The sequence below is a fragment of the Nycticebus coucang genome, chromosome 11, assembly GCF_027406575.1.
Source record: "Nycticebus coucang isolate mNycCou1 chromosome 11, mNycCou1.pri, whole genome shotgun sequence".
Classification (NCBI taxonomy): domain Eukaryota; kingdom Metazoa; phylum Chordata; class Mammalia; order Primates; family Lorisidae; genus Nycticebus; species Nycticebus coucang.
In genome coordinates this window covers 86,276,419-86,291,226 of record NC_069790.1, presented here as the reverse complement: position 1 = coordinate 86,291,226, position 14,808 = coordinate 86,276,419, and the positions used below count along the sequence as shown (strand labels likewise).

General features: G+C 33.1%; 1 protein-coding gene across 1 annotated transcript in view; it reads right to left on the bottom strand.

The window, feature by feature from the left end:
- Nucleotides 1-14,808, bottom strand: part of FOXP2 (forkhead box P2) — a 630,100-nt gene that overhangs the window by 169,212 nt on the left and 446,080 nt on the right. The window contains exon 5 of the mRNA XM_053609341.1: nt 4,564-4,653. Coding sequence (XP_053465316.1) covers nt 4,564-4,653 — 90 coding nt within the window. The remainder of the gene's footprint in view (nt 1-4,563; nt 4,654-14,808) is intronic.

Here is a 14,808-nt window from a genome sequence, read left to right as displayed (position 1 = left end):
GAAAAAGAAATACTTATTGTCATTCTTTTATTTCCTAAAATATATTTAGCAAAGTCTGTTTCCATATCCCACAACAGCTAGTATTTCCCCCCAGAATATTTTACTAATTACCCAAATTAATGCCTTATTCTTAATTTTTTACATAGAATATGAAACTTTGGTATTGCTGATTAGTTTACTACAGAATTTATAGCTCTATCAGCTGGCATTATTTTTAATAATTTAGAAGGAAGGAGTAGCAGAAAGTAGAAATGATGTTAAATTGTATTATACCAACATACTTAAATGTAGATTATTAAAGTAAACACATGGGTAAAATAATTCTTTATGTAGCTTAACATTTAATGCAATGTATAATCTAATATTATTTCATCAAACAAAACAAAGTTTCCTTAGATGTTGCATACAATTAAATTTGCATAATGTTTTCCATACATATGTGTTAATGATTCCAAAGCATTATTGCTGGCTGTGGCATGTTAATAAATGAGCACTTAGTAACTATAAATAAGTCTTAAAAATTGATAATCCTTAACTCATAAACTAATATCCAGTGAGATATACTTAATGCTAAAATATTAAGATGCCTATCACTTACTTCAAAAAACAAAATCTTTAGCCATGGCATTTTAGACCTTGTCTGTCAGTTACCCCAATGTCTTTATTTTTAAAATGTTAAATAACTTCCTCAAACTTATGTAACTATTTGGTGGCAGAGTCAGAATAAGATCCCCAAGTTTAATTCATTTTTGTTTTTTTATAGGAACTTCTTAAGACAGAATTATAAAAATTGTATAATTCAATTACCTATTACAAAAAGAACTTTATATTAGATATTAACCTACATTAAAGGAAGTGATTACAGTGCTAAATACTAATATTCATCTAAGATAGCAAAGCAATGGCATTTACCTTAACTTTACGTCTCTGCTCTGCACAGCTGTTGAAGAACCACAAGTCTGTCTCATGGCTGTAAATGTAACAAGAACAATAATGCGACCAATTTTCATATCTAAACTAAATTAAGTAGATTTGTCACAGGCTAGAAATTTGATAATGGATTTTACCAAAAAATATTTAAATTTACAGATTATGGAAGTGTGCATGTGTGTATTAGCATGCAGGTGTGTGTGTGTGTGTGTGTGTGTGTGTGTACAGTATGTTAACTTACTCTTTTTAAACTGAAAACTAGTATCAAAAAATTGAGAGCATTAAGCATTCTCTTTGGCTAACGTTCCGCATTATGGTTCACTATGGGAATATCAAATCTAGGAAGCACTAGGATTAGCTGTAAATAAATAAATTAAGAGGCTGTCTTCAGCGGTTATTTATTATTAGGGTATGTTTTCTGGGACAGTATCAGCTCCCATTTGCATCATAATCTTTCTATATTATTCATCAATATGTCATTAATCAATGTACCTGCTGATTGGACCTATTCAATTGGTGTTTCATGGAATGAATAGAATATGTAAACATGTTTCAAATACATATATTCAGCTATCTCTACATGAAAATGAAATCACTATTACAATTGGTACTCAAGCTTGTCAGATGTGATTTTTTTTTTTCCCAGTTTGTATTAGACATGCTAATATCTATGTCATCTGTAGCACAAAAACCTGAAAAAATGTAAATGAAAAGTAATAGTAGATAAGTACTAGTCTGCTATAAATAGACTCTGTACCATGTCACACTTCAAATCTGGCCACCACTTCTTAAGATATAGAAGAATTCAGGCGAGCGTTAACATACAACTGAATATTGTTCTTGTGACTTGAGCCATCAAAACAGTTTTCTTAAATCTGTATTTACTTTCAAACTTTACAAATATTTCCCTATCAAAAGTACATTTTAAAATAAAAAAAACTCTAAGTATCTCTTTTGGTCCTCCAAAGATGTTATGCCTGATACAGTAAGAACCATCTTGATCTACTGATAACAAATACCTTGCCTTGAAATTACAGATTTTCAATATTTTCAAATATCCTTTTGAAATTTCAAAGATAATCCACATCAACTATATTATAAAAGTTTGGCTAAACTTTTAATTAGAAAAAAAAGAAACAATCGTTTAAGAAAAAGTTGAAATCTTCATTTCAAAATAAATAATTTTAAATGTTTAACAAAAACATTCTACCTTTTCAGAAAACATATGTGGCAAATAATGCATCTCATGCTAAATCATATTTGCAAGCATTGCCTAAACCCCCCTGTCTGAAAACAGATACGTAAACTATTATAAAATGCTCTTAGGCTTTTATTAGATTTTTGATACAATCCCAGCATGTCTCCAGTTCTAAGCTTATCAGGTCCTATGAAATACTAATAATGTGGGCTCACAGTATATTATTAATATTTGCAACATATATTTTAGTGAACAAATAAGGCTGCATTCATTATGTCTAAATTCTCATTCATAAAAACCAAGTTCTCATTCCTATGGTATTTTGGCATGAGATCACATTAACATTACAAAATAATACTAAAATGCTAGTTTTATGATCTAAACAGTAGAGATATATTCAGATTCATATGCATCACAAAACATGAAAAACAAGTGGCACAATAAAAATCTTTGTAATAATGGCCAGCAACTGCAATTGTTAAAAGGCATTTATGATGATTTTAATCACTCTTTTGTGCTAGAATCACAAAATTGGAGACTTGTGCTCAATATCTTATTTATGCAATTGTCACATGAACAACAATTTCTTATTTCTTATTTTAATATTCTCACATTCTAGGTATGTTTTCTAAGAAAAAAGCATGTAAATTTTAGTAAGTGCAAGTATCAAATCTTGACTTCTAACAACAACAACAAAAAAGAAAACGAAAAAAAAAAAAAGAAAGAAAAACTAAAGCCCAGCCATTCTTTGCAGATACCTTGGTAACCAGCAACATAGAAACTTCTACTGGACTTAGCTTTGGAGAGGAAGGAACAATTGCAAATTCCTCTATCTTGTCATGAATTATGATTACATAGAATTGGGAAAATATACAGTGTTTTTCTGACATTCAAAACAAGAACTGTTATCTTTGATTTATGTTGCCAACATCTACATTTTTTCTAAACCAACACGGAAGCAAAATTCCCACTCCAACAACAGGGAGGATAAACATTTCATTTGCTATTTTCTATGCCTTTTATGTAAAGTTTTGTCTGTCCTTGTACATGCGTGGAGAGACTACTGGAATGTGATTAACTCCATGGGAAAACTACACTACAGTTATAACCAGGGGAGGCATATGATGGTGCGGAAAATGTAACAGAACTATTGAATAGTTAAAACAAAAAAATGTGAAATCGGTTTTTAAAGAGAAAAAAAATTAAGAAGAATTTTTAACTCTGGCTGATTGGAGAAAACTTTCATTTCCAATTATGGTAGACATGTGTACTTTAGACTTTGTTGAAACATTCCTTATCCCCAAGTTTCTATTTTTCCTACCCACCCTCCACAAATGACTTCATCCCTAAGAAAATATATTCTAGTTTCAAATTTGTTTAGGGGCCACACATTGAATCCAGTTTTTACGAAATAAGTAATTTCTGGATTATGTAGCTCAGTAGCCTATCATTTTCTATTATACAAACGTTAAGGCCATCATGTAATAAACCCTGAGTTTATAACATCTGTGAATACACCTGAAAATAAAAACAGACAGCTAGGCCATTAAAAATTCAAATAATTGTTTTTGTTAAAAATAATACAATCATATATGTTTAAAAAAATAAAAACAACCTAAATTTTCCTCATTAGGCATGTCGATAACACACGATTCAGGAAAAACCATTGCTTATCTTTTCAATAGAGCTGGTGAACACTTAAGAGATATAGGCTTTATGCAATTCAAGATTTCTACCTTCCAAACATTTTAAGAATATACCTCTAAAACATTCTCCCCACCGCCCAACAAAATGTCTAATATGTTTCAATTAATAACTCTATTTAAAACAATGGTCATGTTATGTAAGAAGAATTTACTTTAAAAGACATACATGCATGCTATCAGTTTCACAGGACAAACACAGTGGGTAAGGACAACAAACTCCAGAATGTGTTTTTATAACTGTAGCAACAGCAGTAACTCCTTGGCAAACTCAAACAGTTTTTTTGGCAATCCTGGAGGTTTTCTGCATTTGTCACTTGGATACAACTGCAGAAGGGTTGTCTAAGACTGCTTTCTTTCCTTCTACACATTTTACTATGGCCTAGCTTTTAAGGAAGAATTTTCACATTTTAACCTACGTGTGAATAAAATTCCATTAATATCCCACAAGGGAGTTTTACACACAATTCCTTATGTCTCTGTATACCACCAAATGTCGTTCCTACACGTTATTGCAAGGAATGACCTTGTAAACTTTTGAAATCTATCTTAATGGAAAATTATTTTTTTCCTCTTTAAAGACAATAAAATGAATTCTCTTTATGAATTAAAATCCCCTAGATATATGCCAATGTAATAATTTTCCATAGCTATACAACTGGGTCTGCACGTCTGTAATCATTATGAACATCTTTTAAAATAAGACCCCAAGGGCAGGAATGCTTTACTAACCTGCAGTGGTCTCTGTTTATCACTGTTCTTAGGAGATTTCAGTCCACTTGTTTGCTGCTGTAAAAGAAGTTGTCTGGCTGCCTGGAGAGCCTAGAAGTAAAAAGGGAACAGTATCTAAATATTTGGTTAAAAGTTAAATTTATTAACAGTTATTCCTCATTTACTAGTAAAAGGCTTCAATGTACGAGAACCTGTCTCTTCTTTTCTAGTGAAAATCATTATTTATTATCTCCCACTGCAAAAAAAGAAATTGCACACACGTTCACAACTTTTCTCAAAATCATAAAGATGTGGGTAATCCTGCAGGAAATAAAGTTAATTTGTTTAAAGTGCTTAAAGAGGAAAAAATCATAAACTGCATCAATAACCCCATTTCCACAAGGAACTTGTCTTTGAGTGTTTAACTAAAATGCCCACTCCCTTTAAAATTATCATTCAATTTGCATTTTCATATTACAATTTTGAAGCATAAAGCAGTAGACTTCAAGTGTTACCGGAAGCTGTAATTAAATTTGACAAATCAACATCAGATTATCTTGAAAGTGAATTAATAAGGATATTCACTAAAGATTAAAAACACTTTTTTTGTACTTACAATTCAAGGGGAAACCTCTCCTTTGACAAAATAAAGTGCAGTTTTAATGCCAAATAAAATTGAGTGGTTTTCATTTGCATTCTTAGCAAAATCAGAGAACAAAGAAATTACCACTCAACCAATCAGGTTTGTTTCTATGTGTGACAGAATACCAATCAAAATAGAAGATGTTTCCATTTATTTTTATGTTTTTTTTCCTACTCAGGAAAATACAACTTAACATAAGAAATTAATGTAAGCATTTCATTTACTGGAAGGGGAGACTGATTGGTAATGTACTATATAAACTTAGATAGAAACTAGTGACAAAACAAAATGCATATTAAATTGTTTTAAAGGTAGCAATATAAACTAATTAAAAATTTTCCAGAACCTCTTTAAAAATTCATTTTCTCTCTCAAGAACTGAGTTCAATGAACACTAGTAATGAAATTTTTCAACACACAAAACTGAAATAAATCATTGCCCTCCTGTGTTAGTCACTGTTTTAGAATACAAGATAAATTTTTCATAAGGGGAAAAACACTGTTGGATTAATATTATTCTATAATAATTAAGATTCTCAGCTGATAATAAGTACAATTTTGATTGGAATCAATGATGTGGTTTTTGAGAGTTTCTAGTATCCATGACAACAGTTGCTTTGACAAGATGTGCATATGGCATTACACTGCCAGCTGGTGTGAACAATGTTTGAACTACTGCATTGAGATGCTGAGCAAACAGAAAAAGTTGCCACGTCTTAACCCTCAGGGAAGGCAGTCATCCCCTGATCAATTATGAAAAGACAGAGAGAGGGCTGCTACAGTCTGGCTCCAAGCAAGTTTTTACAGAAGGCAGGCAGACATAGAAACCAAAGTAAACAAACTGAATGCTCTAGCACCATCTCCTAACAACATTGATTCGTCTTCCCATCGCTGAATCTGGCACAGTTCGTAAAGCCTACTTTTTACATTGGAAGACACACTCACTCACAAAAACCTTCCTTTTGTTTTTTAAACTTTTCAAGTAATTACAAGTCAACCTGAATATTTCTTTTTTTTTATCTTTCTATTTTTTTTATTAAATCATAGCTGTGTACATTGATATGATCATGGGGCATCATTCACTAGCTTTACAGACCGTTTACCAAGTTTCACATATAATTCCAGGGAACACAGACAATTCAGTTGGAAGAAAAAAACAAAAAATAATTATAACTTATGTTATTTATATTATCACAAACCTCAATATTTGAAAAATTCCCACTCAATAGTCTACATAGTATCCCACTCTTCATTTAATTGCAATTTATGAAAGTACCACAAATGACATTTTTAAAAATGAAAATTAGTGTGGCCTAGGCAGTGCTTATATGAAATTCTCTAAATAAAAAACCAATTAGGCTACACAAAGTTAGCCTAATTCTTGTATGTAACAGCTTTTTTCCTTTTTGAGTTGATTAGTTTACTTGTATGTAGACAGCCTTATTCACATTAAATACTGTACTTGTTTATTATTCTTAAAAATTCTAATAAACAGCATATAATCTAGGAATTGTGAATAACAAAAATTAAAAGCAAACTTAGAAATTATCTAATCTGACCCTCCCATTTTATCAAATGAAGTAAATGAGGCCTAGAGTAATCAATTGCTTTGTTCAAGGTCATAAAGCAAGTGATGAGGGCTTTGTTGAAGCTTTCCTGGCTTCTGGGCCAGAGCGCATTCCATTGTGCCACACTGTCTCTTTCTGTCAAAGGAATCCTCAGATGGCAATGACTCACATTCTAGTCAAGGGGAATATAGAAAATGGTAATGCATTACTCTTTACCTTTAAAGAGAGCATATCTATTTTCCACAAATTAAAAGAGAAATGACAATATAATCTTTTTAAGTCTTAAATTTCTTTTTTTTTTTTTTTTTTTTTGTAGAGACAGAGTCTTTCTTTATGGCCCTCGGTAGAGTGCCATGGCATCACACAGCTCACAGCAACCTCCAACTCCTGGGCTTAAGCGATTCTCTTGCCTCAGCCTCCCGAGTAGCTGGGACTACAGGTGCCCGCCACAACGCCTGGCTATTTTTTGGTTGCAGTTCAGCCGGGGCGGGGTTTGAACCCGCCACCCTCGGTATATGGGGCCGGAGCCTTACCAACTGAGCCACAGGCACTGCCCTTAAGTCTTAAATTTCTAAGTGGATAGAATAACTATTCGAATATATATACTGTTTTTGTGGCTAATATCCCACAAATCCCAATATCCTTACTTGGGATATCATCACATCCATCAGTGATACCTGAGTGAGTTGTAAACTTGTAACATCCTGATTATCTGATCAATCATTACTAACAGAATTAGAGAATTCTAAAGCTGGACAAACCTTAGAATTGGGGTGGTGCCTGTGGCTCAGTGAGTAGGGCACTGGCCCTATATACTGAGGGTGGCGGGTTCAAACCCAGCCCTGGCCAAACTGCAACAAAAAAAACGGGCGTTGTGGTGGGTGCCTGTGGTCCCAGCTATTCAGGAGGCTGAGGCAAGAGAATCGCCTAAGCCAGGAGTTGGAGGTTGCCGTGAGCTGTGACATCAGAGCACTCTACTGAGGGTGATAAAGTAAGACACTGTTTCTACAGAGAAAATAAAAAAATAAAAATAAATAAAGAAAACCTTAGAATTGGTCTAGCCTGGCTTTCTCATTTTGTAGACAAGAAACTGAAGAGCCAATACTTGAGAAGAGTCACAAAACAGTAGCGGAGCCTCCTCAACAACTCATCCTTTTCTCTCCTAAGCCTAGGACCCCGTCCATTTCACCACCCTGCATTACATTCATTCACCTCAACTTAAGCAAGTAACCAACGTAATATGTAAATGCTATGTCATGGCTATGGAAAAACTTTAGAAAATTAAATATATTAGAACTTCAGGTCATCAAAGTATCACTAGCCAAACTGATAATAATAGTAGAATATCATAAGATAGCTGGCATCAACTATTTTAGATGATTTTGGTTTTCATATGCACTTACAATTACCTTTAAATAGTTGAGGCTCGTTTTTGTTTTTTTTTTTGAAATTTAGCATAAATCATTTATTTGTTTGTTTATTTTTAGATATTTGGCTGCTCAAAATCCTTAAGTTGTGGTTTGAAATGACCACTGATATCCCAACTTCCAGCCCCAATATCAAATTGCCTGATTTTCACTAAAGTTCTATTATTATGAAGTAGTTGATCATTTTTTATTTATTTTTATTTTTATTAAATCATAGCTGTGTACAACAATGTAATCATGAGGTACAATGTGCTGGTTCCATATACAGTCTGAAATATTTTCACCGAACTGGTGAAGAGGCTCATGTTTTAACACAAACTCTTATGAAAAATAACTTCTTGCCTATTTCAACTAACTTTTGGTAGAGTAGAGACTGATACAGTAAACCTAAGACGTGGGAGAGGAAAATACAATTCTAGGAGACAAGGAATGATTTAAAACTCATAAGCAGAAATCTCTGGGAGTTTGCATTCTAACTACACGCATCTGATATTTTTATTTTATTCTGGATAATATTTAGGACTGAATTTCAATAAACAATTGTTCAGAGACATTTAGCTCATCTTTGCAATTTATTATTGTAGCTACTCAAAAGGTGAAGGATTATGAGCTAAAACACTTCCATCAATATAAAGTGTTAGGTGTCAAATTACTTAAAATATTAATTTGAAAACCACTTGCCACTTGTATCAATAAATACAAAAGATAAATTCCAAGGCCATACATAAAGTTCGATAAGCTGCTTAGGCATTTTATTTATATGGTCACTACTTCCCCAATTAATTTAGAACAAAAAGTGAAAGTTTACAAAATTTCCTTTCATAATGACTGTGATTCAAATAAACAACAAGAAAGAGATTTCTAAGGCAGTTAAACCATATCCAGTTTCCAAAAACACATTTGTTTTGAATTAAGAGTGCACTTTACTTAATGAAGTTATCTAATTTAGGTAAAAGCTAAAGAAAATTAAGATAGGACATTTAAAAATTGGAATCAGATTAATTTTTTTTAGAAAAAATATTTACAATAAATTAAAAGTATACATTGTGTTAAGGTGCAGAGGTGTGGGAATGCACAAGTTCTCTATAATTGATTTTTACTCTAAAATATTTTTTAAAAACATCATTTCTAACAGTTAAGGTGTAATGTTAGCTAAACTTTACTACACATGAGAAGAGCAAATTTCAAGCATCCTCTTCTTTAGTAGTAATAACTTTACTCTAGTTATGAACCCCCAAACAGTAATTAACACATGGGTCATTGTGAGAATTAATGAATGATGACAAAATTTTGTAACCTGTCAGATACATAACTTTTCTTTTTCTAAAGAACACTGAAAACTTTAACCAAAATTCAAATTAGTTGAGAACCGCTTAGAAATACTCAATAAAACAAAAAATGTGGAGTATTTAAGGTTTATAAATAACTTCTTTTTTTTCCCAAAGTAAATATATGTATATTTAGGGAAAAACAGACATCCGTCATATCTCTCCCCATAAAAATAGGAATGCTTAACCTATCAGCCTGTTGCATTTGAGACATTAAAATGAAAAATGACATCTACACCCATTAATATCTTCAATGTATAAACAGCACAGCGTGACACATTCTTGAGAGCTGAAGGCTACGAAATCTCCCTGAAACATAAATAACAAAGCACTCAGAAGCATATTTGATGTTGATATTCATCTCTGAGAAAAACACTGTTGCCTAGGCTTCTTATGAAAATAGATGCAGCCCAAATGGATCTCCTGTAATTGGTTTCAGATAGGGAGGTCAGAAGAAATACGATACAAGAAACGATTATGTGGAGCAGGCGAAACAAGAATGTTTACACAGGCACTCCCCAGTCATCTTGACAAGGGGTATATACTTTGCAGATAACCAGAACCAAAAAAAATCTGCCAGCAGGACATCCAGATTTTCACTCCTCATATTCATATGTTTTAACCTTTAACACATTATGTCTTCAACATGTTACTTGGAATACTGAACGTAAAATAAGTTTTCAAACAGAGTTTCATTTTCTAATTATTTTCCCAGGTGTGGTTGATAAAAAGTGTACTCAGATCCTTCCACAAAGAATATGAGTCCCTATTCTGTCTGGCCTTCTTCATATTATGTTCCCACTAAAGAGAATACACTGATACATGTACTCTGAAGTCTCATGACGTTATTTAATAGAAGAAAATTAATCATCTAATTGTCATAACCTATTTTCAAATAGCAATCTACCAGAGTGAAATTATGCATCTGTAGTTATTGACCCTTCATTTTTTCATGCCTGATACATAATTAGACTACGTTTGTTGAAAGAAAAGGCTAATTATTAGAAGATTTAAAAAAAAATAATTCCTTTTTTACAGTATATTTTACATTAAGTTAGAGAATAAATGTGTGGATATGCTGTATTTATATTCTGCATCACTTTGGAGGCAAAATGGATATACTAAAATCTTTTTTATAATAATTATAAAAGAGTTCAATTCTAAACAAGAGTACTGTAACAAAAGTGAGTATTTACATGCAAAGCGTCCTCGTTACCAGTCAGATGGCATGCTTATTTGGATTAATATTTATGATCTAGGTGCAAAGGAGAGACAACCACGTTATTGAATCTGTGACAGAAAGGATTTTGAAGTCCACCTTGGAAGTAAGAATAAAGTCTTCAAGGTTCAGTTCCAAATATAATACTCAATACGTTCCAGAAGGGCTCCTGACTCCCACATGATCTCAGAAACCCTCCAAGAAAGGAGCATGGGAGTCAACAATAACTAACGGCTAAGACAGGTTTTCAGATGTAGAATCAGATGCTGATTTTCACGGGATGAACACATTCTCTTCCTTGGAGCTGGCATTCTACAGGCTGCCCTACATAACACCAAGTAGCCTGGCATTCCTAGCTCTCTTTTATTCATTATTCTCTTGCTAATGATAATGAACTGCTAATGAAACGCATAGAAAAACACTAAGATTCTCTTTAATAATACTAACTATAATTCTCATCCCCATGTTAAGGAACTCTGTCCAACTTTAAATGCTCAAGTATGAAAGATAAAGATGAATTGGAATCAATTATTAAAATTAATGATTTTAAAACCTCTCTTAGAAACTGTAATGGTTTTTGTGAATTCTCTTGATCATTTCCCTTTTTGCTAGAGTATTTTATTATTTTTCCCCAAACAATTTGGGTTTACTTTTTGTTTCTCACATACCTTAGAAATTTATTTTTCTTTTCATTATGAAGCCAATATTATCTTTTGTTTAGATATGGATTGAAGACTCATTACTGCTATATTGCTATAATTTCAACTGGCATATTAGATATTAACAGAAAAAGCACACTACTAAATTGATAGCATAATATCTGAATGTAAACTTTTATTTGAATCCTCTGTTCTGAATTTCCTCTTCAATTGAAAAGTAAAACTGCAAAAGAAATAGTATTTGGGAAAATATTTGGAAGAATAAAATGCATACACATTGCTTGTTATTCAAGATGTTTGCGAGTCTGTCCTGTACACCAAGCAAAGATAAACCCTGCCTTTGTGGAGGTTGACATGACATGGTTCTTATCTTCCAAAAGTTCACTACATAATAAGAAATAGCTAGTTGAAAGTCAAAAGGCCATAAATAACTATTTAAAAGTCTTCAGGCATTCATAGTAGAAGAACTTATTTTCAGTTGAAGAACTCAGAGACATTTTTATAAATGATACAATATTTGGGCTGACTTACAAGAAATATTTTATCTTGTGGAGATGAAAGAAGGGCATGCCATAATAACATGGGATCATACACAGAGAAAGGAAAACAATCGATCATAGATAGAGCATATGCTTAGTTTAGGAGCTAGTGAAACATGATGAGATTAGTTGGAGCTAATTATTTGGTATTACTAAACAAGAAATAACCAAGAATATGAATGCTATTTATTTAGCAGGTAAGGACAAATGTTGCAGAAATCTGAAAATGATAAAATAAATCTGGATTAGAAGTCATGTTGCAAAGGATAGATTATAGTGATGAGAAGAGTGAGACAAGATAGAGTGAAAAGGCCAGTGAAAAGGCATGTGTGACTGTCCAAACAAGAGACAAGAATAGGAAGATCATTTTAAGTGACCACCTGATTAGAGAGGGGCTATCCAAAGAAAACTAGCAGGACTTTGCAACTGGTTATGGGGTAAAGGCTAAGGAGTCCATGATGATTCCAGAGTTTTAAGTCAAATTTAGCTGAGAAGAGCTGGGCCACTGTACTGAAAGAAGTCAAACAGATTGTAAAACACAGGTTTTTGAGAGAAGATACTTTCAACCTGCTTGCAGGATAAACAAGAGAGTATTTCTTTCATATATAGTAAACAACAAAGAGCTCTAGGTTGAGAGTGATCAGAGTGACAAGCCCCTGAAGTAACAGATAGATGGGTAGCAACACAAAGGGTGTTTATTAAATTGTTGATGAAGAAATTAAAGAGAGAGGAAGAGTCAGAGCCTAAAACTTGGGCAACATTTTGTTGAGGGGAGATGTGCAGATAGTGAAAATCAATTGTGATGGAAGCTCAATAACAGAAGCCAAAAAGACTTCTGCAAAAGGCTAAATACTGAACTACCAGATGACCCATTAATTTCCCCCTGTAGGTACAGGATATATCCAAGATAAACAAAATCATATTTTCCACATTTATCCATGAAAGTTCATTGCAACATTATTTGTAATAGCCAAAGGAGGCAAACAACCGACTCATGAACAGATAAAGACAGTGTAATACATCTACACAATGAAATGATATTTGTCCATAAAAGAGAATGCAATATTGATACATGCTACAACATGGACAAATCTTAAAAACGTTATACCAAATATTAATAAAAGAAGTTAGTAACAAAGATCATATATTATATGATTCCATGTGTATGAAAAGCCCAGAACAGGCAAATCCATCAAGGCAAAAAGTAGGTTAGTGGTGCCAGAAGCTGGAGGAAGGACAGAAGAGGGAGTGGCTGCTAATGAGTAGAAGGTTTCTTTCTAGGGTGGTGAAAATGGAGTTGGCTGTGCACTGCAGCAGGTGCCCCGAGTCCCCGGTACTTGGGAGACTGAGGCAGGAGGATAACTTGAGCCCAGGAATTTGCGGTTGCTGTGAGCTAGGCTGTGACTGTGGCATGACAGAGTGGAAAAAAAAGAGGGAGATGGGAGAGGATGATGATGATATTTTCAAACACAAAACACTCAAAGAGGATAAGGATTAATGAAAGTTATGTTGATTGGATAATTTGTATGTAAACTATCAGATGTTAGTTCCCCACAAAGTACTGAAGTAGCAGTTAGATTATAGGGAATTACTGGGGAACTAATGGGATTAAACCATGACAAAGAGTACAAACAATTCTTTTTATCAGTTTTGTGAAGAACAAAATAAAAGGGAATTCATGTTTGAGAGATTTTGTTTATCACTAATTTTAAATAATCAAAATTTAATAATAAGCTTTAATTAGGGAACAAAATAAGTTTTAATAATAGAATTAAGAACGTCCTGGGGTGGTGGCAGAACTAAATCTAAGGGCCAGAGCAGGTGATACAGCCTTGTGGGGAGAAGAAACATATCTTCCTTTGAGACAGGCTGAGGTCATGGGAGGACCCATGACCCCAGGGCAAGGGGTGACCTTGACATTCAGAGGTGAGTTCACACTAGACGGTCCCAATTAATTCATAAAATAAGGAGGTACGGTTACACATTGAGAATGAGAGACAAATCAAAATTTCTAGAGAAACAGAAGTGAGGGAACTTTTTATTAATGTTCTGAGAAATATAGCTCATGAGTAAAAATTGATATGTAAAATGCACAAGATATATTTCTATACACATTGATGACATGTAAATATGTGAAGCTTTCTTCTGAAATGTTGCTTCAGAGCTACATAAAGAACTACCTCTTTCTCTAATGCTCTGATTGGGTGTTGTCATTTATTCAATCTGTCTTTTAAACTTTTAAACTGGTCAGAAGGTCTAGCACCTCTAATCTTGTCAAGGTATTAAGAGACGAGTCACAATGTATGCTATGTTATTATGCATTCTGAGGACTGGTTATCTTTCATTTTTAAAAAGAAAGAAAAAAATATGTATCTGCAATGGTACCACTAGCAGCACCCCTGACTATTCAGAAGCTTCCCATTACAACAAAGAGAAAGTATCATATAGCAATACTGTGTAGATTTCAGAAGACGTCTTTAGTCTTTTACTAGTTGACAAACATTGACTACTTGATCACACTGAATCTTAATTTTCTAATTTATTAAATGTGGCTAATACTTATGTTTGTCTATAGATGAAATGTGAAATCAGAGAGGATAATGTATTAAAAAGTATTTTAAAAGTTAAAGTATTAAATATAAAATAATACTATTCTAAGTGAAGACTTGCAATTATATGATACCCCCAGAGGATTCTGTTTTTCCAAGTATCTGATACTGGTCATTTTTGACTGGCTCCTACCTTTAGTCTTAAGAGAGTTTGCTAAATAGACACGCACATTTTATGCCAGTGGGCCTGGAGCACTGTAATGCCTGAAAATTAACCTCAATAGGTATTTAGTTCTCTGTTACACTTTCAAATTAGGAAATGTCCCATTAGGTAG